This window comes from Salvelinus namaycush, chromosome 5 (assembly GCF_016432855.1).
Source record: "Salvelinus namaycush isolate Seneca chromosome 5, SaNama_1.0, whole genome shotgun sequence".
Lineage (NCBI taxonomy): Eukaryota > Metazoa > Chordata > Actinopteri > Salmoniformes > Salmonidae > Salvelinus > Salvelinus namaycush.
Genome location: NC_052311.1, coordinates 54079746 through 54104631, shown reverse-complemented (window position 1 = coordinate 54104631; position 24886 = coordinate 54079746). Strand labels below are relative to the sequence as shown.

The 24886-nt window shown below is 44.2% G+C and overlaps 1 protein-coding gene across 2 annotated transcripts in view; it reads left to right on the top strand.

Annotated features, from left to right (window-relative positions):
• The window catches only part of LOC120048492 (triple functional domain protein-like), an 85775-nt gene that overhangs the window by 40896 nt on the left and 19993 nt on the right, over positions 1-24886 (top strand). For both annotated transcript variants that reach the window (XM_038994503.1, XM_038994504.1), the window contains exons 19-32: positions 686-808; positions 1445-1642; positions 1898-2013; positions 4759-4825; positions 5086-5195; positions 5442-5511; positions 5623-5712; positions 6180-6272; positions 6592-6703; positions 8098-8288; positions 8512-8613; positions 9427-9566; positions 9785-9884; positions 13295-13550. In XM_038994503.1, the coding sequence (XP_038850431.1) occupies positions 686-808; positions 1445-1642; positions 1898-2013; positions 4759-4825; positions 5086-5195; positions 5442-5511; positions 5623-5712; positions 6180-6272; positions 6592-6703; positions 8098-8288; positions 8512-8613; positions 9427-9566; positions 9785-9884; positions 13295-13550 (1768 nt within the window). The remainder of the gene's footprint in view (positions 1-685; positions 809-1444; positions 1643-1897; positions 2014-4758; positions 4826-5085; positions 5196-5441; positions 5512-5622; positions 5713-6179; positions 6273-6591; positions 6704-8097; positions 8289-8511; positions 8614-9426; positions 9567-9784; positions 9885-13294; positions 13551-24886) is intronic.

Here is a 24886-nt window from a genome sequence, read left to right as displayed (position 1 = left end):
TCCAGGTAGACTGGTAACAACACAACAGTAGTGTTACCACAGCTATAATTACATGCCCTACATTTTAACACTGGCTTATTGTAGTGCAGTGTCTTTCTTGTCCTCAGTCGCTCCAAACCGCCTCCTCTCATTTAGTCAGTGCTGATTGACGGACCAAATGTGTGCCGCAGAGCAGACAACTAAATCTCGTTTGTAGACTGTTTGCTCCCCCATGTGGTCTGGTGTTAGCATTACACTGGTCTGGAGAGGCAGCAGTGAAGAGTGCAACTTCCTATCCCCGCGTAGATGTCAAATGTATAGAATGGTGTAAGGAACCCACAATATAAGCTTGTTTTACTGCAATGTTTGTAAACAACTTACTTGTAAACAAATACTGTATAGCCTCTAAACATGGTTAAAACTATACGTTTGATATCATGGATGGTCAGTCCTTGCATCCATAGCTCTGTCTATGAATTTGAGAGTGGTTACATTTCTCTAGCCCCATCCCTCAGTTGTTTAGCAAAACAGGGGCAGGGAGTCCGCTTTGATATTGTTTCAATTAAGGATTCTAGCTTTATGTCCATGAGGGGGCGTGAACAAGTGCACACTTCCTCAAAGGGTGAAGGCTAGGGAATAGGAATTAAACATTAGTGTGATGACAGATAAATGATCTGGACCTCGTCTCCTTGTGATTGGTCCACAGGCTCTGGAGTGGATCCACGACACGGGAGAGTTCTACCTGTCGACCCACACCTCCACCGGATCCAGTATTCACCACACACAGGAGCTGCTGAAGGAGCACGAAGACTTCCAGATCACAGCCAAGGTGAAGGTCCCCTCCAGCAGTGTCCAACACTATCAAACACCACCTCACTCAATCAAATGGCATCTACTGGATGTAATCTATGTATTGTATAACCTTTGTAGTTCTGAATCAGACTGTATGGGTTGTTTAGACTGTGACGCCTGTAAGAACCTTAGCCAGTGTGTTGAGATGTAAAGGGACTAGCGTAGGGCTGTCTAGGATCTGTTTAGGTTGTGCAGGGTACTGGCCATCTGCGTGTACGCGTCCCAAATGACACCCTCTTCCCCACCTACTACATTTGACCAGAGCACTATGTACCCTGGTCAAAAGTAGTGCACTATATTAGGGAGTAGGGTGCCATTTGGGACCCTGCCGGGTAGTGTGTTTTGCTGCCCTGCCCTGTTTGCGGCCCTGTGCTAGGTATTATGATGCTGTATCTATGAGGCCCAGTCACAGGGCAGCCCATTGTCCCTGATGTTCTGGCCTCCTGAGTTATTGTGTGGCAGAAAACTCTATTGTAGTCATGAACCTCTGGCACAGTGGGATTTGGCTCACGGGGTTGACACCCACACACACACACACACACACACACACACACGCCCCACAGCCCCCGTTCATTCTCTTTTTCACTCTCTCTCTCTTTCTTTGTATTGACAGCAAACCAAAGAGAGGGTGAAACTGTTGATCCAGCTGGCCGATGGCTTTTGTGACAAAGGGCACGCCCATGCGCTGGAGATAAAGAAATGGGTCACCTCTGTGGACAAGCGCTACAGAGACTTCTCCCTCCGTATGGACAAGTACCGGTCCTGTCTGGAGAAAGCACTGGGCATCATATCCTCTGACTCCAACAAGGCCGTGAGTACTGGAGGACAGGGTGGAGGAATGTTGGAGTGGAGGGTTGAGATGGAAGATGGTGTATGTGTGGGAGGGGGAGGTTGTGTGTGTGTGTTTGAAACAGATGAAAGGTGGTGAGTGTGTGTATTTGCGTGCTCACGCTCATGTGTAAGAGTGTGTGTCTCTGTGTCTGTGCGTGAGTCTGTATCTGTGTGTGTCTGTGCCCGTGTCCCCTCGGCGGGCGGTGCCTCGTAAAGTCCCCTGTCTGTCCTACAGAGTAAAGGGCTGCAGCTGGACATCATCCCCGCCAGCGTCCCAGGGTCAGAGGTCAAGCTGAGGGATGCTGCCCACGAACTCAATGAGGAGAAGAGGAAGTCTGCCAGGAGGAAAGAGTAAGCATTCACATACACAGTGGTTACACAGTTTGGTGGAGAAGCATCATTGTTATTCAAAGCACTAGCAGTTGGGAATACCAGACAGGAAAGTTTGCGCCGGGTGACTGAAATATTTAACGTATTCATACTGCAGTAATTAACATTAGTATTGTCTAACACTTACCATTTATTTCATTGAAGATATTTTCATGAAATCTGATAATTAGTATTCAGATAAAAAAAAAAAATATGACATACTGTATCTAACTTCAAAGTCAGAGCCACTAGAAGGTTATTGAAATAATGAGGCCGTCGAAAAATTCTGAGCTACTTGTATTTAGTTGCCCTTTCCTTTTGGGACTTAGTGTTTGATGTTGCTCTGTGTAAGACTTACAAATTTAGGGCATGCTAAATTGAAATGAAAATAAGGTCATACTATCACCATGAGAATAAGGTCATGCTATCACCATGAGAATAAGGTCATGCTATCACCATGAGAATAAGGTCATACTATCACCATGAGAATAAGGTCATACTATCACCATGAGAATAAGGTCATACTATCACCGTGAGAATAAGGTCATACTATCACCATGAGAATAAGGTCATGCTATCACCATGAGAATAAGGTCATACTATCACCATGAGAATAAGGTCATGCTATCACCATGAGAATAAGGTCATACTATCACCATGAGAATAAGGTCATGCTATCACCATGAGAATAAGGTCATACTATCACCATGAGAATAAGGTCATACTATCACCATGAGAATAAGGTCATACTATCACCATGAGAATAAGGTCATGCTATCACCATGAGAATAAGGTCAAACTATCACCGTGAGAATAAGGTCATACTATCACCATGAGAATAAGGTCATACTATCACCATGAGAATAAGGTCATGCTATCACCATGATAATAAGGTCATACTATCACCATGAGAATAAGGTCAAACTATCACCGTGAGAATAAGGTCATACTATCACCATGAGAATAAGGTCATACTATCACCATGAGAATAAGGTCATGCTATCACCATGAGAATAAGGTCATACTATCACCATGAGAATAAGGTCAAACTATCACCATGAGAATAAGGTTATACTATCACCATGAGAATAAGGTCATGCTATCACCATGAGAATAAGGTCATACTATCACCATGAGAATAAGGTCATACTATCACCATGAGAATAAGGTCATACTATCACCGTGAGAATAAGGTCATACTATCACCATGAGAATAAGGTCATACTATCACCATGAGAATAAGGTCATGCTATCACCATGAGAATAAGGTCATGCTATCACCATGAGAATAAGGTCAAACTATCACCATGAGAATAAGGTCATGCTATCACCATGAGAATAAGGTCATACTATCACCATGAGAATAAGGTCATACTATCACCATGAGAATAAGGTCAAACTATCACCATGAGAATAAGGTCATACTATCACCATGAGAATAAGGTCATGCTATCACCATGAGAATAAGGTCAAACTATCACCATGAGAATAAGGTCATGCTATCACCATGAGAATAAGGTCAAACTATCACCATGAGAATAAGGTCATGCTATCACCATGAGAATAAGGTCAAACTATCACCATGAGAATAAGGTCATGCTATCACCAAGAGAATAAGGTCATACTATCACCATGAGAATAAGGTCAAACTATCACCATGAGAATAAGGTCATACTATCACCATGAGAATAAGGTCATGCTATCACCATGAGAATAAGGTCATACTATCAACATGAGAATAAGGTCAAACTATCACCATGAGAATAAGGTCATGCTATCACCATGAGAATAAGGTCATATTATCACCATGAGAATAAGGTCATGCTATCACCATGAGAATAAGGTCATGCTATCACCATGAGAATAAGGTCATGCTATCACCATGAGAATAAGGTCATGCTATCACCATGAGAATAAGGTCATACTATCACCATGAGAATAAGGTCATGCTATCACCTCAAACTGCATAGCAGCTAGAGCATTCTCATTCTCTTCCCCTTTTCCCTTTATCACCTTAAAGAGCAGCAGATAGCCTAGCAGTAAGAGCATTGGGCCAGTAACCGAAAGGTTGCTGGTTTGAATACCCGAACCGACAAGGTGAAAAGTCTATGTGCCCTTGAGCAATGCACTTAACCCTAATTTGCTCCAAGGGCACCGTACTACTATGGCTGACTTTGTAAAACAACACATTTCACTGCACCTATCTGGTGTATTTGACAATAAAACAATATTTTTCAGGGGTTTTACTGTACTGTATATCTGCATCCCAAATGGAACCCGATTCACTAAATAGTGCACTTCTTTTGACCAGAGCCTTAGTCAAATGTAGTGCACTATATAGGAAATAGGGTGCCATTTGGGACGTAGAATATATCAGTGGTTCCCAACTTTTTCCTTTCCTCCGAAAAGAGGAAACCACTGCTGTGTCACATGTGACATTTGTCTATGCCCCTGACTCACACAAAACAGACCCAAACAAAAGCCATTTTCTCTCTCTCTCTCTCTCTCTCTCTCTCTCTCTCTCTCTCTCTCTCTCTCTCTCTCTCTCTCTCTCTCTCTCTCTCTCTCTCTCTCTCTCTCTCTCTCTCTCTCTCTCTCTCTCTCTCTCTCTCTCTCTCTCTCTCTCTCTCTCTCTCTCTCTCTCTCTCTCTCTCTCTCTCTCTCTCTCTCTCTCTCTCTCTCTCTCTCTGCTGCAGTTCCCACAAGTTGAATGTTTTTTTTTCCCAGGTTCATAATGGCAGAGCTCATTCAGACAGAGAAGGCCTACGTCAGAGACCTGCGGGAGTGTACAGATGTAAGTACTGAGAAACCACCACTCCATTCAACTTGTGGCATATTCACACTCGTTTACTGACAGACTTTATACAGTGGCCCCTAAGGGGTTGACTTTTTGAAAGGAAAACATTATGTAAGCCAAGGCCCAGGGGCAATGCAAAAGGTATGCTTGATTGATCTGGTTTAGTTTTAGTTTGTCATCTGGTGGTTTTCTGGTTGTAGAAATGTCAGGAATACAACCAGGTAAAGATGATGTGTTGTTCTCTGTGTGGTTTCCAGACCTACCTGTGGGAGATGACCAGCGGTGTTGAGGAGATCCCTCCAGGCATCGTCAACAAAGAGCACATCATCTTTGGCAACATGCTGGACCTCTACGAGTTCCACCACAAGTTAGTGTTCTGTACTGGAGTTACCCACACCGGACTCCCATTGCCTTCTAGATGCACTGGAGTGGTCAACCTATGGCCTGTCTATAGTAACTCAACCTGGGTCCTATTCATTAGTACACACCATAAATAAAAATGAAAACAAGTGTTTCTTATTGGACAAGTTCAGGTAGTCCCTCCTCGTTTTGCCCCGTTTAGTTCTGTTCGGATCCTAGTTAATACAACCCTGATCTCTCCCTTTCTGTACAGCATCTTTCTGAAGGAGTTGGAGAAATACGAACAGCTACCTGAGGATGTGGGTCATTGCTTTGTCACCTGGGTGAGTGTCTCACTGTCTGGACAAGCCAGCTTACAACACTGACATAGGTTGACATGGCTGAGATGTTGCTGGAATATTGTGTCTCTTAACATTTGTGTGTCCATTTTGCAGGCAGATAAGTTCCAGATGTATGTGAACTACTGCAAGAACAAACCAGACTCTACCCAGCTCATTCTGGAGCATGCAGGACCCTATTTTGATGTACGTGTAGATGAGTACCAACTTAGGCATGCTATAATACTTAATACATCAAATGTTGAACCACTAATCAAATTCTGCGAGGTCTTATTATATGGTCTTTTGAATCAGATCCTTTGAAGTACTATTTATGCTAATAGTTTTGAATAAATGCAAAGAAGCAATATTATGCTGGTATATCAGTTATGACGGTAGCCTCCAAATCTGGCTTATCCGGGTGATTTCTGGGTGTTTGGCAGTGAGGCTGATCTTAACAGGAGTTGTGGTTGTAGTACAGGAGGGAGGAAGAGGGGTAGATGAAGCATACTCACAGAAAATTGACCTTACGTTGCTGTCAGTGACCTCCAGCTCTGAGGAGAGGGGTATCTCCATCAGTGCTGTCTGTCTAGGTCTAGGAGCAGGATTACGCTGGCGGCTGCTGCCTCGGCGTCTCTGCGCCCTTTAAGACGTCTCTGTCTTTTGGTTTCCAGGAAATTCAACAGAGACACCGGCTGGCCAACTCCATATCCTCATACCTCATCAAGCCTGTCCAGAGAATAACCAAGTATCAGCTGCTTCTCAAGGTACTGTACACTGGCCAAACAGAAACAGTCGCTAGATGACTCTCTGTAATAAGTATGTAACATACAGCACAGGAGGTTCTGGTGCGCCCTCTGTTCTCTCACCCTCTGTAATCTAGCTTGTATAATGATCTTGTTTATTGTAGAACACATCGCTAGTTGTCAACAAAGCTACAGTGTTGGAAGCTAAACTGCATCTTGCATGGAACACAGTCCTGTACAGCCTTTATCTTTCGTTGGACCTTGAGGTTTGTGAAATGCAACTGAAGTTTTGTGTTTGTTTCTCTCTCTCTCTGTGTGTGTGTTTGCGTTTCCTCTTCAGGAGCTGCTGACCTGCTGTGAGGAGGGGAAGGGGGAGATCAAGGATGGTCTGGAGGTGATGCTCAGTGTCCCCAAGAGAGCCAACGACGCCATGCACCTCAGCATGATGGACGGTAGGAGTAAATATACATAGAACTAGCTAAGGGTTTCCCCTTTTATCAGTAGTAGGAGGACTAGGCCTTGACTTCCTGGACATTTCTTTTAGCTCCTAGTCGAGCAGGCTGGGCTAACTCACAGGACGCTTTCATGGAATATACACTACCATTCAAAAGTTTGGGGTCACCTAGAAATGTCGTTGTTTTTGAAAGAAAAGCATATTTTTTGTCCATTAAAATAACATCAAATTGATCAGAAATACAGTGTAGACATTGTTAATGTTGTAAATTACTATTGTAGCTGGAAACGGCAGATTTCTTATGGAATATCTACATAGGCGTACAGAGGCCCATTATCAGCAACCATCACTCCTGTGTTCCAATGGCACGTTGGGTTAGCTAATCCAAGTTAATAAAAAAAAAGGCTAATTGATCATTAGAAAACCCTTTTGCAATTATGTTAGCACAGCTGAAAACTGTTGTTCTGATTAAAGAAGCAATGAAGCTGGCCTTCTTTAGACTAGTTGAGTCTCTGGAGCATCAGCAATGGTGGGTTCGATTACAGGCTCAAAATGGCTAGAAACAAAGAACTTTCTTCTGAAACTCATCAGTCTATTCTTGTTCTGAGAAATGAAGGCTATTCCTTGCGAGAAATTGCCAAGAAACTGAAGATCTCGTACAACGCTGTGTACTACTCCCTTCACAGAACAGCAAAACTGTCTCTTAGCAGAATAGAAAGAGGAGTGAGAGGCCCCGGTGCACAACTGAGCAAGAGGACAAGTACATTAGAGTGTCTAGTTTGAGAAACAGAAGCCTCACAAGTCCTCAACTGGCAGCTTCATTAAATAGTATCCGCAAAACACCAGTCTCAGCGTTAACAGCAAAGAGGCGACTCCGGGATACTGGTCTTCTAGGCAGAGTTGCAAAGAAAATGCCATATCTCAGACTGGGCAATAAAAATAAAATATTAAGATGGGCAAAACACAGACACTGGACAGAGAAACTCTGCCTAGAAAACAACAGTTTTCAGCTGTGCTAAAATAATTGCAAAAGGGTTTTCTAATGATCAGTTAGCCTTAAAATGATACACTTGGATTAGCTAACACAATGTGCCATTGGAACACAGGAGTGATGGTTGCTGATAATGGGCCTCTGTACGCCTATGTAGATATTCCATTAAAGATCTGCTGTTTCCAACTACAATAGTCATTTACGACATTAACAATGTCTACACTGTATTTCTGATCAATTTTATGTTATTTTAATGGACAAAAAAATGTGCTTTTCTTTCAAAAGCAAGGACATTTCTAAGTGACCACAAACTTTTGCACTGTAGTGTAGCTTTAGAAATTATTATTTGAATCAAGTGACTTGACAGTCCCCTCTCTTCCTCGTCCTCTTCCCCCCTCCAGGGTTCGATGGGAATATTGACTCACAAGGAGAGCTGATCCTGCAGGAGTCCTTCCAGGTGTGGGATCCCAAGACTCTGATCCGTAAGGGACGCGAGCGCCACCTCTTCCTATTTGAGATGTCCCTGGTCTTCAGCAAGGAGGTCAAGGACTCTAACGGACGCAACAAGTACCTCTACAAGAGCAAACTCTTTGTAAGCACAACCTGTCCACTCTCTCATCACAATGGCTGGAACTCAGACTTGAGATCTGCACGCTTAACTTAAATTAAAGTCTCCCATTCACATCAATGAAGGATTTACCAAAATAGTTGCCTGCGCGGATCTCAAGTCAATACATTTTTATCAACCCTATATTTACTCTCTTTCTTTCCTGTTTTTTCTCTAACTCTGTTTTTGTGTTGTCTCTGCTCCTAAGACTTCAGAGCTGGGTGTCACAGAACACGTGGAGGGGGATCCGTGTAAATTTGCTCTCTGGGTTGGGAGGACCCCCAGTTCAGACAACAAGATGGTGCTGAAGGTAACTGGGACATTATGACTTAACAGTAACCCAGCACACAGTCAAGCACAATGAATATGTATGTATTTACTCACACTTTTGCCCAAAACGTATTCCCTTAAGTGGGTGTTACTGTGTGTTTTAAAGATTTAAGTTCAACCCACTAAGATTTGATGACCACTAAATGTACTCCTACAAATCCGCCCAAAACATATTTCTTTGAGTGGGCGTTACCAGGCCTATGTGTTCAAGTTTGAAGATTTGCATAACAGTTCATGCACTTAGTAACATATCTGCGCGTTGATGCGTTGTGAGCCACAGCACACACACACACACATGCTATGTATATATTATACACATTATATAATGGCAGACTGCCCATCTTAATCTGTCCGTTATATAAAAGCAGCATACTCTTGATTATTGTTGCATAGTTCCCATGAAGACATGAGTGAGTCATATGCTAATTGTGTGTCCACGCATTCACATCATTCACACAGCACTGAAGGGCCCTTTAAATGGCTCCTCGGAATTCCTCAATTGTGAAACATACTGTAATCGATTGAAAGGGTCTTACTGAATGACAGGAACATGACAAAATGTCCTTTGTGTGTTCTGTCCATGTACTCTGGTAAAAAATAGTAAGCATTGGGATAATTACTGTGACTCAGTGAACGCATCGATGAAGGCATCAGGGTCGACTGTGTTGACTGAACAGCTCTGAGTGTAGAGTTAGTGTTGCATCATAGATCGTGTCGAAATATTGGGAATGTGTGGACTGAGATCTTTCTGCCCGCCCGTCTGTCTTGACCGTCCGTCCGTCTGTCCCCTCAGGCGTCCAGCATAGAGAACAAGCAGGACTGGATCAAACACATCCGGGAGGTGATCCAGGAGCGTACCATCCACCTGAGAGGAGCCCTGAAGGAGCCTATTCACATCCCCAAGGCCACCACAGCCAAACACAAGGGCAGAAGGTACAGTGCTCCACCTTGTATCAACCTCAGCACTTCTCACAGCCTTTCTTACGGACCATACAGGACCGACTGCATTGAACATTGGTTTCATACATTACAGTTATTGTTCCGTCAATACCGCAGCACAACCTAACATTAAAGTGCCCCAACAGTATATGATTGTGAGAGCTGCTCCGCCCTATCTTGATTGACGTCTTCTTCCTCTTGTCCCTCTGTAGTCATGGAGATGACCTGGACAGCCAGGGTGATGCCAGCAGTCAGCCAGACACCATCTCTATCGCCTCCCGTACCTCTCAGAACACACTGGACAGCGATAAGGTGAGTCATCATATGCTGCCCATTGCCTTCCAACAGCTACGCCATTCAAATACGACACGTTGCCAACTCCGGAGTCTGATGTAAGACAATGGTCTGCTGCTACAATCCCTGCAGTTTAGGGCTTCACCAACGATGGCTGTTGGTCTCTGTTGTGGACAGCGGAGGTCTTCACAGTATCATTTGACACGTTAGACTCTAGAGACGTCTTTTCAACAGCGTTTCAAACTGTAGCCTCTAAATCCAGTCATTTTTAGGGGAGACCGCAACCAGACAAGTCAATTAGAAATTACTATTTCAAGACATTTTAATTTGGACTGGCTTCCTGTGAACCTGTTGCCTGATAAGGGACTGTCTGAAAACCAAACTTTCGTTAGACTTTTCCTTTCCATCTCAGAGATGAACATGAGAAACATGGCTCTTCTTCGGGAAGGAACAGATAGTGTGATTGTATCAGGCAATAACAGCACAGAAGGATACCACTCCTACTCACAGTCAGAGCTATATTCTCTCACACAAACACTCTGCCTCTTTAGGGACCATGTTTCCCTGCCAAAGCTGGACTAGCAGTTATTCTGCTCTATGCAGCTATGCTCCTAATTCAAGGAATTAGGTTCAAATTGACTTAGCCACAGTGGTTGAGTCCCAAATGCTACCCTATTCCCTTTATAGTGCACTCCTGGTCAAAAATAATGCACAGCAAAATTAATATGGTGACATTTGGAAGACATGCATAGTATGTCCCTTTCTGTAAGTGTCCTTCCTGACACAGTGTAGCTCTGGTTCTGTCAGGGTACAGAAAACAACACAGAGAGGGTCAGTCAAGGTCACAGAGAGGTGAGGAGGGAGATTCCTTGTGTCCTCTCATGTCCACTAATGGGCTATGGTTCCTTTAATGCAGGGCACAATCACTCACAGTCAACTCTCTCTTTCTCTCCCTCTCTTTCTCTGCCTCCCTCTCTTTGTCTTTCTTTCTCTCGCTCTCTGCCTCTTCGCCTGGTGTTGTGAGATCTATGAGAGGCAATGACAGAGTGGAGTTGTGTGTCGGCGACGCGTCAACGAGTGTGTCAGCCTCCCACTAGCTGTACCACTCTCTGTGTCAGTGTCATATCTCCAGCCTCTTCTTGGAGAAGGCACAGCTGGTACAGTAGACAAGGAAGGGAGTGCTTTGGCTCTGGTATATAGTGCCTAGATACCATTGTAGGGCCATCGGGCGGAGGGATATGAGAGTAGGTGGGCCTGCGTGTTACCTCAGGTCAGTGTGGTTCAGTGTTAAGTTAACCTTGTGTCGCGTCGATGGATTAGATTCAGCATCAGGAGCATCAGAGTATGAAGGAGAAGAGGACAGAGGACAGAATCATGGAGAACAATAAAAACTCAGGTCCGGTGACTCAGCTTTTGAACTCGCTGGCTTTGCCTCACTACCAATGGGTATGTATGGATCTCTAGCAGTTACTAACTAGCCATGTCGGTTGGATGTTGGTTGGAGTCCTTAATTGGTTTGATTTGATAGTCATTTGAAGAACGTGTTGTCAGTGTGGAACTGCCGAGGTCGATCGTCATTCTCCTGTAACTGATTTCCCTGTTTGAAACGTCCCTGATGTGTCCATCATCGTCAATGTATATTTGAATGGAATAGTGTATATGGCAGTTTAATGGACATTTTTTTCCCCCTGCATCTACTGCTTTAGAATGTCAGAGCGTTTCTTAGGTCATGTTGAGGCATCTGAATGTGTGGCGAGTGACTCACCAGAATGACATTTTTACAGTACAACCCAGTACAGTTGAGCTACAGTAGCTACAGTATGTGGTTGGTTTGGAGCCTGCACTGTGCTGCGCGTCTGCTCTGATGGCCATCAGAATAAGCTCTTACTCTAGCCTTGTGACTGAGACTGGGTCTGGAGAAACAGAATGACTGACAAGTGGCAAATCAGCAATTCTCAGGGGGACTTGGGGACCTGCAAACACATATAAGAACTCAGTTGTTGACATGCTAATAATAAACTCGCTATTGCTGATTAGTACATCCTAAGAATCTCACAATTTAATGACATGTAGTTATATTTCACACCCTCATTATGATACTGCTCCTAAACATCAATACATTCAGTCTGTTTCTTCATAACCTCAAACTATTCCTTTATGTCATGTAATGTTTATAGTAAATCTGACATGCTCCCTCTCTCTCTCTCTCTCTCCCTCTCCATCCCTCCCTCTCTCTCTCACCCTCCATCCCTCCCTCTCTCTCTCCCTCTCCATCCTCCCTCTCTCTCTCCCTCTCCATCCCTCCCTCTCTCTCTCCCTCTCCATCCCTCCCTCTCTCTCTCCCTCTCCATCCCTCCCTCTCTCACTCTCCCCCCTCTCTCTCTCCCTCTCCATCCCTCCCTCTCTCCATCCCTCCCTCTCTCCCTCTCCCTCCCTCTCTCTCTACCTCTCCATCCCTCCCTCTCTCTACCTCTCCATCCCTCCCTCTTTCCCTCTCCATCCCTCCCTCTCTCTCACCCTCTCCCTCCCTCCCTCTCTACCTCTCCATCCCTCCCTCCCTCCCTCTCTCCCTCCCCCTCCCTCCCTCTCTCTCTCCCTCTCCATCCCTCCCTCTCTACCTCTCCATCCCTCCCTCCCTCCCTCTCTACCTCTCCATCCCTCCCTCTCTCTCACCCTCTCCCTCCCTCCCTCTCTACCTCTCCATCCCTCCCTCTCTCTCTCCATCTCCATCCCTCCATCTCTCCATCTCCATCCCTCCCTCTCTCCCTCCCTCTCTCTCTACCTCTCCATCCATCCCTCCCTCTCTCTACCTCTCCATCCCTCCCTCTTTCCCTCTCCATCCCTCCCTCTCTCTCACTCTCTCCATCCCTCCCTCTCTACCTCTCCATCCCTCCCTCTCTCTCTCTCCCTCTCCATCCCTCCCTCTCTCTCCCTCTCCATCCCTCCCTCTCTCCCTCTCCATCCCTCCCTCTCTACCTCTCCATCCCTCCCTCTCTACCTCTCCATCCCTCCCTCTCTACCTCTCCATCCCTCCCTCCCTCCCTCTCTACCTCTCCATCCCTCCCTCTCTCTCTCCATCTCCATCCCTCCATCTCTCCATCTCCATCCCTCCCTCTCTCCCTCTCCCTCCCTCTCTCTCTCTCTACCTCTCCATCCCTCCCTCTCTCTACCTCTCCATCCCTCCCTCTTTCCCTCTCCCTCCCTCCCTCTCTCTCACCCTCTCCATCCCTCCCTCTCTACCTCTCCATCCCTCCCTCTCTCTCTCTCCCTCTCCATCCCTCCCTTTCTCTCCCTCTCCATCCCTCCCTCTCTCCCTCTCCATCCCTCCCTCTCTACCTCTCCATCCCTCCCTCTCTACCTCTCCATCCCTCCCTCTCTCTCTCTCCATCCCTCCCTCTCTCTACCTCTCCATCCCTCCCTCTCTCCAGCTCTCTGGTGGCTGTGAGCTGACCGTGGTCATCCATGACTTTGTGGCTAGTAATGGCAGCAGCTCTGAGCTAACTCTACGGAGGGGTCAGACGGTGGAGGTGCTGGAGAGGCTCCATGACAAGCCAGACTGGTGCCTGGTGAGGACCACGGATCGCTCCCCTGCCCAGGAGGGCATAGTACCCTGTGCCATGCTCTGCATCGCTCACTCACGCTCCAGTATGGAGATGGAAGGACTATTCAACCACCACCACAAAGGTAGGCCTTGATGTTGGGACTGAGAAGGCTGGAACACACACAGATACACAGACACAGATACATAGACACACTGTCAGCCTTGCTGTTGTGAGGCACCTGGAATACAGTACGGGAAACGATTACATGCACACATCATATGGTTCTAAGCAGGTGCTGGAGATCAAATGATATGTTCTGCAAAAGTTTAAAAAAAATTAAAAGTCTGGCGTCAATCTACCGTTAGGTCTGGAACACACACATGTACACACAAATACACACAAACACACACACACACACACACATACATACACACACACACACACACACACACATACATACATACATACATACATACATACATACATACATACATACATGCATACATGCATACATACATACATACATACATACATACATACATACATACATACATACATACATACATACATACATACATACATACACACACACACACACACACACACACACACACACACACACACAGGCACCGTCTGTACCTTGGTCCCAGGGGGTTTCTAGTGGGCGAGTGTGTACTTGCAGTCAGTGAAGGATTCCAGGTGCTCCCTGGTTTACGGTCTGTAGAGGAGGTGTTGATGACTCACGTGCTGCTGTGGAAAACATATTGATTACCACCTACATTATTCTGTGGGAATTCATATAGACATGACTAACTCTGGGAATTCATACTTTGCATACGTGGCCTGTCTCTCATGGTCCATATTCGTCAGGCACCAAACGGAAGAAAACTGACTGAAACAGGTAGAGACTACCTGAACTTGTCCAATATAAAACACATGCATTTTTGTTTTCTGTTACAAAACGTTTTGCTACCGTGTGGCCTTCAATATGACCCTGTCCTTTTGACTAGACAGTGGTTTTTCTTCATCTTTCTTCAAAGGAGAAGTAGTTCTTGAGCTCCATGACCTGACCCCATTCCAGACCCCAGGGGATGAGATCAAAGAAACCTGGGTGGCAATTGGAGCTTCTGTTCTGTCTTGACTGAGTCACAAAGTAAAGCTTTGTTCCTGTCAGACGGCCCGCCCTCCTCCTGTCCTGTCTGTAATAAGGTAGAGGTGATGTTTGTGTACTATATACTGGTGGTTTCCATGGTGCGGCACAAGGCTACCTGGGGCGGCAGGTAGCCTAGTGGTTAGAGTGTTGGGCCAGTAACCCGAAGGTGGCTGGATCGAATCCCCTAGCTGACAAAGGTAACATCTGTTGTTCTGTCCCTGAACAAGGCAGTTAACCCACTGTTCTCCGGTAGGTTTTCATTGTAAATAAGAATTTGTTCTTAACTGACTTGCCTAGTTAAATAAAGGATAACATTGTTTCCTGAACATTAGGCTCTTCATCATTATAAGGGAGTGGGGAATCCTGTATTTTGGCTTAAACCAGGTAGTGTTTGATGCATGTTACACACTTGGATGGTTTTCTCTAACTAATAACAAACTTTAGGATTTCCCATCCAGTTCTTTATTATTGTGCTACCTTCAAGTTTCATGTGTGCTTTTTTCCCATGTTTTTCCTGAGGGCCTGTAGGAGCATCAGAACTTCTTAGACGGTCCGTTCTTATACCCGCGCAGTGCCAGAGCTTTCCTATTTTCTGTAATGGCCAGTGAATTGTTATACAGACTGAAGACTCCCCTCAGCAGAGTTCTTTTAGAACTAGGAGGCTGAACCTGTCCTTGGTGCTCCCCTTGTCTTTGTGGTGCTTTGTCCTTGAAGCAGAGCATGTAGGCCTAGGCTTTTTTCTCAGGGCAGTGGACGGGTTAGGGGTTTGGGTGTAGATCTGGGAACTCTCCTCGTCCTACTCCCGACTGGTGCTGTCACCCAGATGCATGGCTGGGCCAGAATGAGTGCAGGCTGTGAGCAGGAGGTTTGCCCTCATTCGTTGTTTTTCCTCATTGCATTCCCCATCCCTTGGAATTAGAACAAAGCCCTTGCTGGCTGGTTGCCTGTGGTGAATTAGTAGCTGTCGTAGCTTGTGTAAACCCCACAAGTTCTCAGAAAATGCTGTTGATGTGACTCCTGTGATGTTTTTGCAATTAAATTTGTAAACTGAATTAGACAAAGCTACTGCTTTTTGGCTATTTTTGTATTTTCCAACTATAGGACCATGGACTAGGACAGGGTTCCCCAACTGGTGGCTTGCGGGTGGTTTTATTTGGTCCCCCAGGTTTTCTGGGCAAAAAAATGTATATATGTATTTATATATATATATATTTTTTTTAATTTTCATTGTTGGACATAAAAGACTAAAAACACCAGAAAATCAGCTCCAAGTGATTGACATTTTGGAAACATGTTTCCAAGTATTCCCACGCATAATAGAGAGACTTTGGTGATCGTATACAAATAATTATAATTCATAATAATTGATTGGATTTATATAGCACTTTTATACCACCTGAGGTACTCAAAGCGCTTTACATAGTAGGGGGGAAATCACCTCATCCACCATCAATGTGTAGCACCCGCCTCAGTGATGCATGGCGGCCATTTTTGTGCCAGAACTCTCACCACACATCAGCTATCAATCAGGTGGAGAGGTGAGGAGTGATATATGCCAATTAGGAATGGGGGGGGGATTAGGTGGTCATGATGGAATGTGGCCAGGTTGGGAATTTAGCCATGAAACCGGGGTGAACACGGTCAGCACACCCTTTTTAACATCCCATCTGAAAGACGGCACCCTACGCAGGACAAATGTAATTAAGGTTTGAAATTATGTTTCATATTTTTGTCAAATATTTGATCTGTTTAGGTTTCTTGCGGGCAGTTTGCATTCTAAATATATATTTTTTTATTATGTTCCGGCCCCAGACCATCCGCCCAAGAAAAAATTGTCCCGCAGCTGAATCTAGATGAGGATCCCTGGACTAGGAAATGCCACTATGACTATCCCCAGCTAGATCAGTGTGGACCGAAGTGTACAGTAGGGGGACTAGGGACCATCAATACGTTTAGCGTATTTCTAAAATGTGCTAAAGAGACAATAGCAACATCTCCCTTCAGTTGCTGATTCAGCTTAAAACGGTTACCTTCTCAAAGGTACCAGGGAGGCCTTAGCTTTTTTGGTGTGGTGCACGTGTGTGTGGGTGTGTGTTCCGGGTGTGTGTTCCACGTGTGTGCGTTGTGCACGTTGCACACGTGTGTTTTGGTTCTTACAGGAAACAGGCTCTGTGGTTAGTGCCCAGAGATCCTGATGAGAAAACACAGTTGAACAGGGAGAGCTTTGTGTGGGCTGTCTGTTTTACTCCTCCAGCCCTGTATGCACTGCAGGGTAGATTGAGATCTGACTGTACAAATGTGTGAGAGGCACCTTAGCAGCTACAATCAGTCACACTGCTGAAAGTTCTCTTTGTGCATTGTTTTTGTCAGCAATAAAACTAATGTAAGTGTATTGAGCTTAGCTTAAATAAGGACATTGCAACTGTGCTGAAAAGTAAAGCTGCGACTATATATGCTACATTTCTACAATACATACTGCTTGGTCCAAACATACCAAAACAGTCATGAAGAGGGCACGACAAAACCTTTTCCCCCTCAGGAGGTGAAAAGATTTGGCATGGGCCCCCAGATCCTCAAAAGGTTCTACAGCTGCACCATCGAGAGCATCCTGACCGGTTGCATCACCACCTGGTGTGGCAACTACTCGGCATCTGACCGTAAGGCGCTACAGAAGGTAGTGCGAACGGCCATCCTTCCTGCCATCCAGGACCTAGATAATAGGCGGTGTCAGAGGAAAGCCCATAAAATTGTCAGAGACTCCAGTCACCCAAGTTATAGATTGTTTTCTCTGCTACCGCAGGGTAAGCGGTACCGGAGCGCCAAGTCTAGGACCAAAAGGCTCCTCAACAGCTTCTACTCCCAAGCCATTAGACTGCTGAACAATTCATAAAAATCGCCACCGGACTATTTACATTGACCCCCCCCCCCCTGTACACTGCTGCTACTCACTGTTTGTTTGTTACCTATGCATAGTCACTTCGCCCCCACCTACATGTACAGATTACCTCAGTTAGCCTGTACCCCTGCACACTGACTCGGTACCGGTGCCCCCTGTATATAGCCTCATTATTGTTATTCTTATTGTGTTACTTTTTATTATTACTTGTTATCTTAGCCTACTTGGTAAATATTTTCTTCTTCTTGTAAGGCACTGTTGGTTAAGAGATTGTAAGTAAGCATTTCACGCTAAAGTCAACACTTGTTGTATTCGGTGCATGTGGCAAATAAAGTTTGATTTGATTTGTGGAAGCTGAGCCCATGCTGTTTGAGGGCTGGAGCTTCTACTAGGGGTTTTACGGTAAAGTGTGCCGTCTGATTCTAAATGTTCCTTTGGGACAGAGGAGGCTTGCCCTCACAGTACAACAGCCCACTCTCTGGGAGAGTAGAGAAGAGAGAGCAGATCCCATCCCACAAACACAGCAGACTGATCTGAGCTAGAGGATACAGCTGCTTCCTGTAGCTTTTTCTTAAACTACATGATACTTTATCTGTTTTATAAAATTATTTTGAAGAATTGGATTTAAACAGTGTGAGAACTTGAATAGTACCAGGGCAGGTTGCCATGGCAAATGGAATACAGTCTATTTTTGCTGTTAGTCCTCTGTACCATATGAGTTCTCAAGCGGGACCCTCAGAAAACTGCAAATTCTGGCTGCTGGATTTGGGTATGTAACGATACTGTATAGGACCTACATAGAACCAGTCCTTTAAGTGTTCCAGTCCATTAACAGTGTAGAACAGGCTCCAACTTTGTAATGGATTGTTATTGTTGTGATCATTGGTATAATGAAGTAAAATATTGAATTATTGTTGACATTATTTTGCAGCATACATTTTTTTCACAGCCTACTGTAGAGTACATATAAACAATAATGCCTGTATTGTATGTGAGAGCCTGGGGGATAAGGACAGTAGGCTATTATATTGATTGAATGGGTGTTATGGAGTGGATTATATTGGTGCATAAAAATGATTGAAATACCGTATTAAAGCTGGCACGCTTTGGACTAGATTAAGAGCTTCTGAGTCACATGTGGGACAGACACAGACAACCAGACAGACAGAGAAACAGACCGGCAGGAAGGCATGCAAGCTGGCTGGCTGACTGATTGACTGACTGAATCAGCCATGTTACTACCTGTTGACGGAACGAACAGTCTATACAGCTGTAGTAACTGTGTTTGTTCCTGGTGCATCCCACCCACCTCAGTGATGTCCAAACCCTATCCTCCTCCTCGCCCATTCACCGGGATCAAATAGTTAGCCAGCTCACTTTCCTGAATCATCTTTAAAAACTCCATAGTTCGTATAGCTCATAGAGAAAGATTGACTTGAAATAGAAATGTATGAATAACTTGACATGGTCAATAACCCATAGCTTTCTGATCAACAGTTACATCTGAATGTGTATTCATGTTAGCCGGCTGATTGATCCTTGCTTTGTGATGATCCACCCCTCTGGTGATATTCTTGTTATTGTAAACATGAGGAGAACAGACAGACACACACAGTATCACCCACTGCATCACACAGCTGGCTTAGCCTGTGTGCCCTCCTGTCCTGTGTCTAATGAGCCTTGTTAGGTTTCCCAGGAAGTGGGCCAGACATCTTAATCCAATTGTGACAGAGGACAGTGAGCCACCACTCTGATTGGCTTGGACTGTGCCACATGTCTCCTCACTAGGGCTGGCACAATAACCGTATAACCGTGTAAACGTCGTGAGAATAAAATATTGGTCTTAACTATATTTTTTTAAATAATTCGTTTTTTGGTTTTGTGGAACGAACACAGGAGAGAGATGGGACTGCCGGGCATTCTTGTGGTTGAGTCCGTTTCTATGGTAACATGGACAATTAACAACATAATGAAACTTTGCTGCTCCTTGCAGCAAACGTAGAAATAGCTAACGTATAAATAGAATGAATAAAACATGCTTGGAACCGCGAACCCTGGCAAATTCATGGGTACACTCGCAATGGCTCCCTGGTATTGTGATTAGGGCTGTTATGGTGACCATATTACCGCCACACCGGCAATCACAAGTCATGAAGGCAGTCAAATTCCACGTTACCTTTTTATTCACAGTAAATAGGCTTCTCCAAACTCTGATGCTGCTGATGGTCATTGGTAGCCTACCAAACTTGCTAACTGACTTGTACTCAGCACTCTATTATCCCTCTAATCACCCTGAACTCAATGAAAATGTATTCGAAAATCTAATCAAACACTTAATGAGAGCCCATAAGCTCATGTTGCGTAACAATTCTATAGGCCTGAGAAAACAGAGTGATGGCCTCTATTAAATAGAGGAGAATCCCATCAGCTTTCTATAGGCTAGGCCTACTATATTTATTTCTCAACTTTCCTAATATTAAGCACAATGCTTCTCTTAACAACAGGAACCACGGGAAAAGCTCCTTTGCTATTTAATTGCATAGATGACATGTATATCTTTTTCCTGACCCCGTTTTTGAGACGTGCATGATAATGGTGCATCCTAAATCAAAACAAATTTCACACATATTATTTAGTATATGTAAAGACAAGATTAAATCAAGAATAGTCTGATGGGTGACAATATTAGCGTATCACTTGTGAATGAAATATTATCACTTGTGAATGATATTATAAAGGTGCATTTAGGTGCATTTAGGTGCATTTAGGTAAGGCATTTAGGTAAGGCATGAAACAACACCTTTTTTTTTGCGACTTTTTCAAATCATAGTCCCACACCTTATGTAGCCTATCCCATGGGCCTATATGTTTTGATAAGGTTTGTATCACAAAAGTGGCCAAATAACTTCTTAAAATTAAGCACATTAATCTGCTTTTCAATGGGTGTAGAGCCTAACTGGCATACATACACAGCGCATGAGTTTCAAGTTTGGGGAAGATAATTTTCACCATAAAAATGCACCTTTATAATAAAAGCATTACATGCATAATCACATTTTGTGGTCACTTTTGATAATGGTGTTTTTTCGCTAATGGAACATTTGCGCGTATAGCCTACTTCCATGTGCACATTGCTGCGCTTATAATGTGAAGAAATAAATAGCCTAATAATTTATCAACATTTTAATCTGTTCAGGGGCAGAACGACAGCGTCAGCCTCATTGAGTAAAATGCTTTTTTTTTTTATGCTAGTGGTTGTATTCATTTGGGATCTATCGCATCCCACAACTGTCGCAGACTATGTTTGGAATATTTATTTCTCGCACAGAATTATTATTATATATATTTATTTTTTAACTAGGCAAGTTAGTTAAGAAAAAATTCTTATTTACAATGACAGCCCACCAGGGGACAGTGGGTTAACTGCCTTGTTCAGGGGCAGAACAACAGATTTTTACCTTGTCAGCTCTGGGATTTGATCTAGCAATCTTTCGGTTACTGGCCCAAAGCTCTAACCACTAGGCTACCTGCCACCCCAACAATAGAATAGGTCAACTTTTGTACTATGGGGGATAGTAGATTGACATAGGCTAGTGCTTTTGTTGTTCGTTAGGCCTACTCATCTTGTTGGCTGACGAAATGTAAATGTGGACAGTTCTTCCAATATCTTCAATATGCTCCTCGGAATTGGATAAGGACGCGCGCAGTTGTGAGAAAGACTCGATGAGGTGAAGGAGAGAAATGTGAGTGAGAGGTGCTTTGGAGCACACAGCACGCAGGGAGAAGGGAATTACAATTATTATATTCAGCACAACGGCCACGAGCCGCAAAAGGCATGTCTTTTTTTAGGGGGCATTACGGCCACAAAAAGGGGATGCTGCCGGGAAATTCGAGTCATTATCAAGTGCTTGTCAAATTGTGAAGGAGAGACTGATGAAGTGTGTACAGCCTGCACAAAAAAACAAAGCAGAGCTCATGCCTTCAATGCAACTTTTTTCAAATCATCATTAGAGTCACGTCATGTAGCCTAAGAATGTATTAAAACTCAAATACCACAACTAAAGTTACGTAATAACTCTAAATTAAACATATAGGAGTACCTGTTTCTTTGTTAACCGCTCAACACTGAATAGCTGCATGTGCGCACTCCCTCAAATCGTTTGGAGAAAATATCCTTTATTTTATTCAGCTTTGTGCAATTGTATTCTTCATACTATAAAATAATGCCACGGAAATCTAAGCAAATCTTGTCTGCTAAATTAACTAGTGTAGCCCACAGCCATATGGCATATCCAGATCAGGACCTAACATAAGGACAACTCAGAGTATGCTATTCTGTTCCTCTGAAATAGACTACATTTTCTTCATATCATGTTTCTTTAAACCTGTCTAAAATAAATAATAGATTTTTTGTGAAGGTGTAGGCTATATTACATGGATTTATTAAATGTAGATGTTCCAAAAGTCAGCATCAGTGGCTTGTAGACAATGTGTGGAAGCCAGGAAATTATAAATGTGTTTAGGTTCATTAACGGTCAATTACCGTGGGACCAGCTGTCACGGCCGTTGAATGAACTGGACCAAGGTGCAGCGTGGTGAGCGTACATGTTCTTTTTATTAGAAAAGACGCCGAACAAAACAATAAACACTACAAAACAAACCGTGAAGCTTAAGGCTATGTGCCATAAACAAAGTCAACTTCCCACAAAGACAGGTGGGAAAAACAGCTACCTAAGTATGGTTCTCAATCAGAGACAACGATAGACAGCTGTCCCTGATTGAGAACCCTACCCGGCCAAAACATAGAAATACAAATAATAGAACATAGAATACCCACCCCAAATCACACCCTGACCAAACCAAATAGAGACATAAAAAGGATCTCTAAGGTCAGGGCGTGACACCAGCAGTTATTTGCTTGACAATCAGCAGCTGACGAAATTTTGTGACCGCCACAACCCTAATTGTGATGCAATAATTTCCATGGTAATGTAGAATATTCATTCATGATGTGGCTCATGCAATGGTATGCATTTTTTGTAATACAAGTTGAGTTGAATCAACAAATCACAGCACATATTAATGGTACACTTCCTGCTTTTACTTCTTGCTTTTCTTCCTGTTTTTCTTCTATATGTACTTTCTCAATTGCTGCCAGTCCAGCCATTATGCCATCATTAACTTGATTGGGGACGCCTGTTCTATTTATATGGCAGCACATGCAGCCAGGAGCAGAGGAGAGGAGAAAAAAAAACATGTTCAAAAATATATAATAATATATACTATTATTATTTATTTTTTGCTATTCGAACGGTTATTACGGTGACTGCGGGCATTTGTCTGGCCAATAACCGTCATCCAAAATCCATGCCAGCTCTACTGCTCACCCCCATTCTGTCTCATACTCTACTGCTGATAGTGACCTGAAATGTACTAGGCAGACAGGGATACCATATTTACATGTGTTTGAACGTACTGTATGTGTCATCCCAGAACCTATTGTGTCTCCTAATCCCTAGGCTTTAGCTCAGCGGGCTCACATAGTCACAGCAGACCCGGGTTTGGGACAGGTGGCAGTAGTGAGCTCAGTGACTGAGGTGACTGATGAAGACCCACTGGCGGGAGATCAGACTGAGGTCACCGCAGTGCTTATTTTCCTACCCAGTACCCAGAGACAGGATGCATCCCAAAAGGCACTCTATCCCCTATATAGTGCACTACCTGGTCAAAAGAAATGCACTAAATAGGGAAAAGGGTGCCATTAGGGACACAGAGACAGTGTCCCACAGGGGGGCATGTCTGTGATGTCTGGGGTTATTTTACACCCTGTTGAATAAACAATGGACAGAAATGTGTCAAGGTTGGTGACCCTCCTTCTGTTAAATCACTGTCTACGTCTACGAGGACACGCAGATCTCTCAAACCAATAATATATCTCGCCCCAGGAGGCACCTCTCAGGGCAGCACTTCAAAGTTAGCTAGTGACACTGCTTTGTAGCTGTGACAGGACTGTAAGATCAGATAATCATTATTGTCCCTGAGGGGAAATTGGTCTTGGACATCTTTGTCTCAACCACACAAAAATACATGAGTACAAATACAATATTAAAAGAGAAGTTATGTTGTGTTCTTCACTGAAAATACTTTTGGTGTCCCAGTCAACCAGGCTAGTTATTTTTCCTTCATACAGTATATGATACCCCGTAGCCCACTTTCTGAGGTGATTGATGGGCTGCCCGCAGCCTGTGAGAGCTCTTCAGACCTACTCTCAAATAGCGCTGTTACACCAGGGGTCAGGCCCCTTGCATGCCTCGGTCCTGTTTGCTCAATATGTGGAGTGGATACACACTCATGTGTAGAACTGTGCACCAGACTGAGTTTGCCCCCCTGCCACTAACCCACTGGCAGGGCTTTTTAATGGAAGAGTTCAAAAGCATTTGATGTAAATGTGAGAGATATACTATAACTGTACCCTTTTAGCCAGCTAGATGAGACAATATGGACACGGAGTAAGTTATTTGTGTGTCTCCTTCAATGTAATAACACTGATACACTGTGCGACAGCTCTGTACAGTATTGGAGAGAAGGAAAGTTTTACTGGGCACTGTGGCATGAGTGTACTTCCCTCAGGTAAGTAGAGGGAAGGTGGGCCTGTGGGGAGGGACACACTGAGCCCTGTCTCTGTGGTGTACTAGAAGGCTAGGTTTGTTCAGGTGGAGATCTGATGCCTGTTTCCTTCCTCCTCTCAGAATGGAGGATGGGGCTGGGTACGGCTGGGCTGGCCTGGAGGTGTCTGCCTAGTGGGTCTGGCATAGTCTGCTGTACACATCCAGTGTTACTGTAACACATGGTCCTGCTGGCCTTCTACTGCTCCACTTGGTCGATAGGACCCTGAAGCATGACTGAAACAGCCCGTAATGGCACCTTCCTTTATGTCAGTAATATTGCAACACATTTGATAAATGGAGTCAGGTTTTCATGGTATGCTGCTATGAGTTATTTACAAGTCTCTTGAAAGCCCTTGGTTCTCCCCTGCAGACACAGAACACCATTTTAGAAAAGTACAGGGCTGTGTGAACACCTCATCTTCTCAGGCTCACTGGCTCGGACTCCCACAGCTGGGTTAGACCGAGAGTAGAGCGAACACATGCTTTATATCAGCAGGATATTACACTACAATATATAGGTCTCCTGAAGCCATTTTAACTAAGGATTGTGATCCCCCTCAAAACCCACCATCCACCCCACCCTGTGACACACATGTTCACTGTCACGAAAGACCCACATGTGAAGTGTCTATCAGAATATACTGTAACTACATACAATGCTATTCCCCACAGAGTGAAAAGAGGAGAGGAAGAGTTACTTATTTTTCAATCTTTTATTTTCAAATCAGTTGAATGTATTTTTAAAGAAATGCACAGTGTCC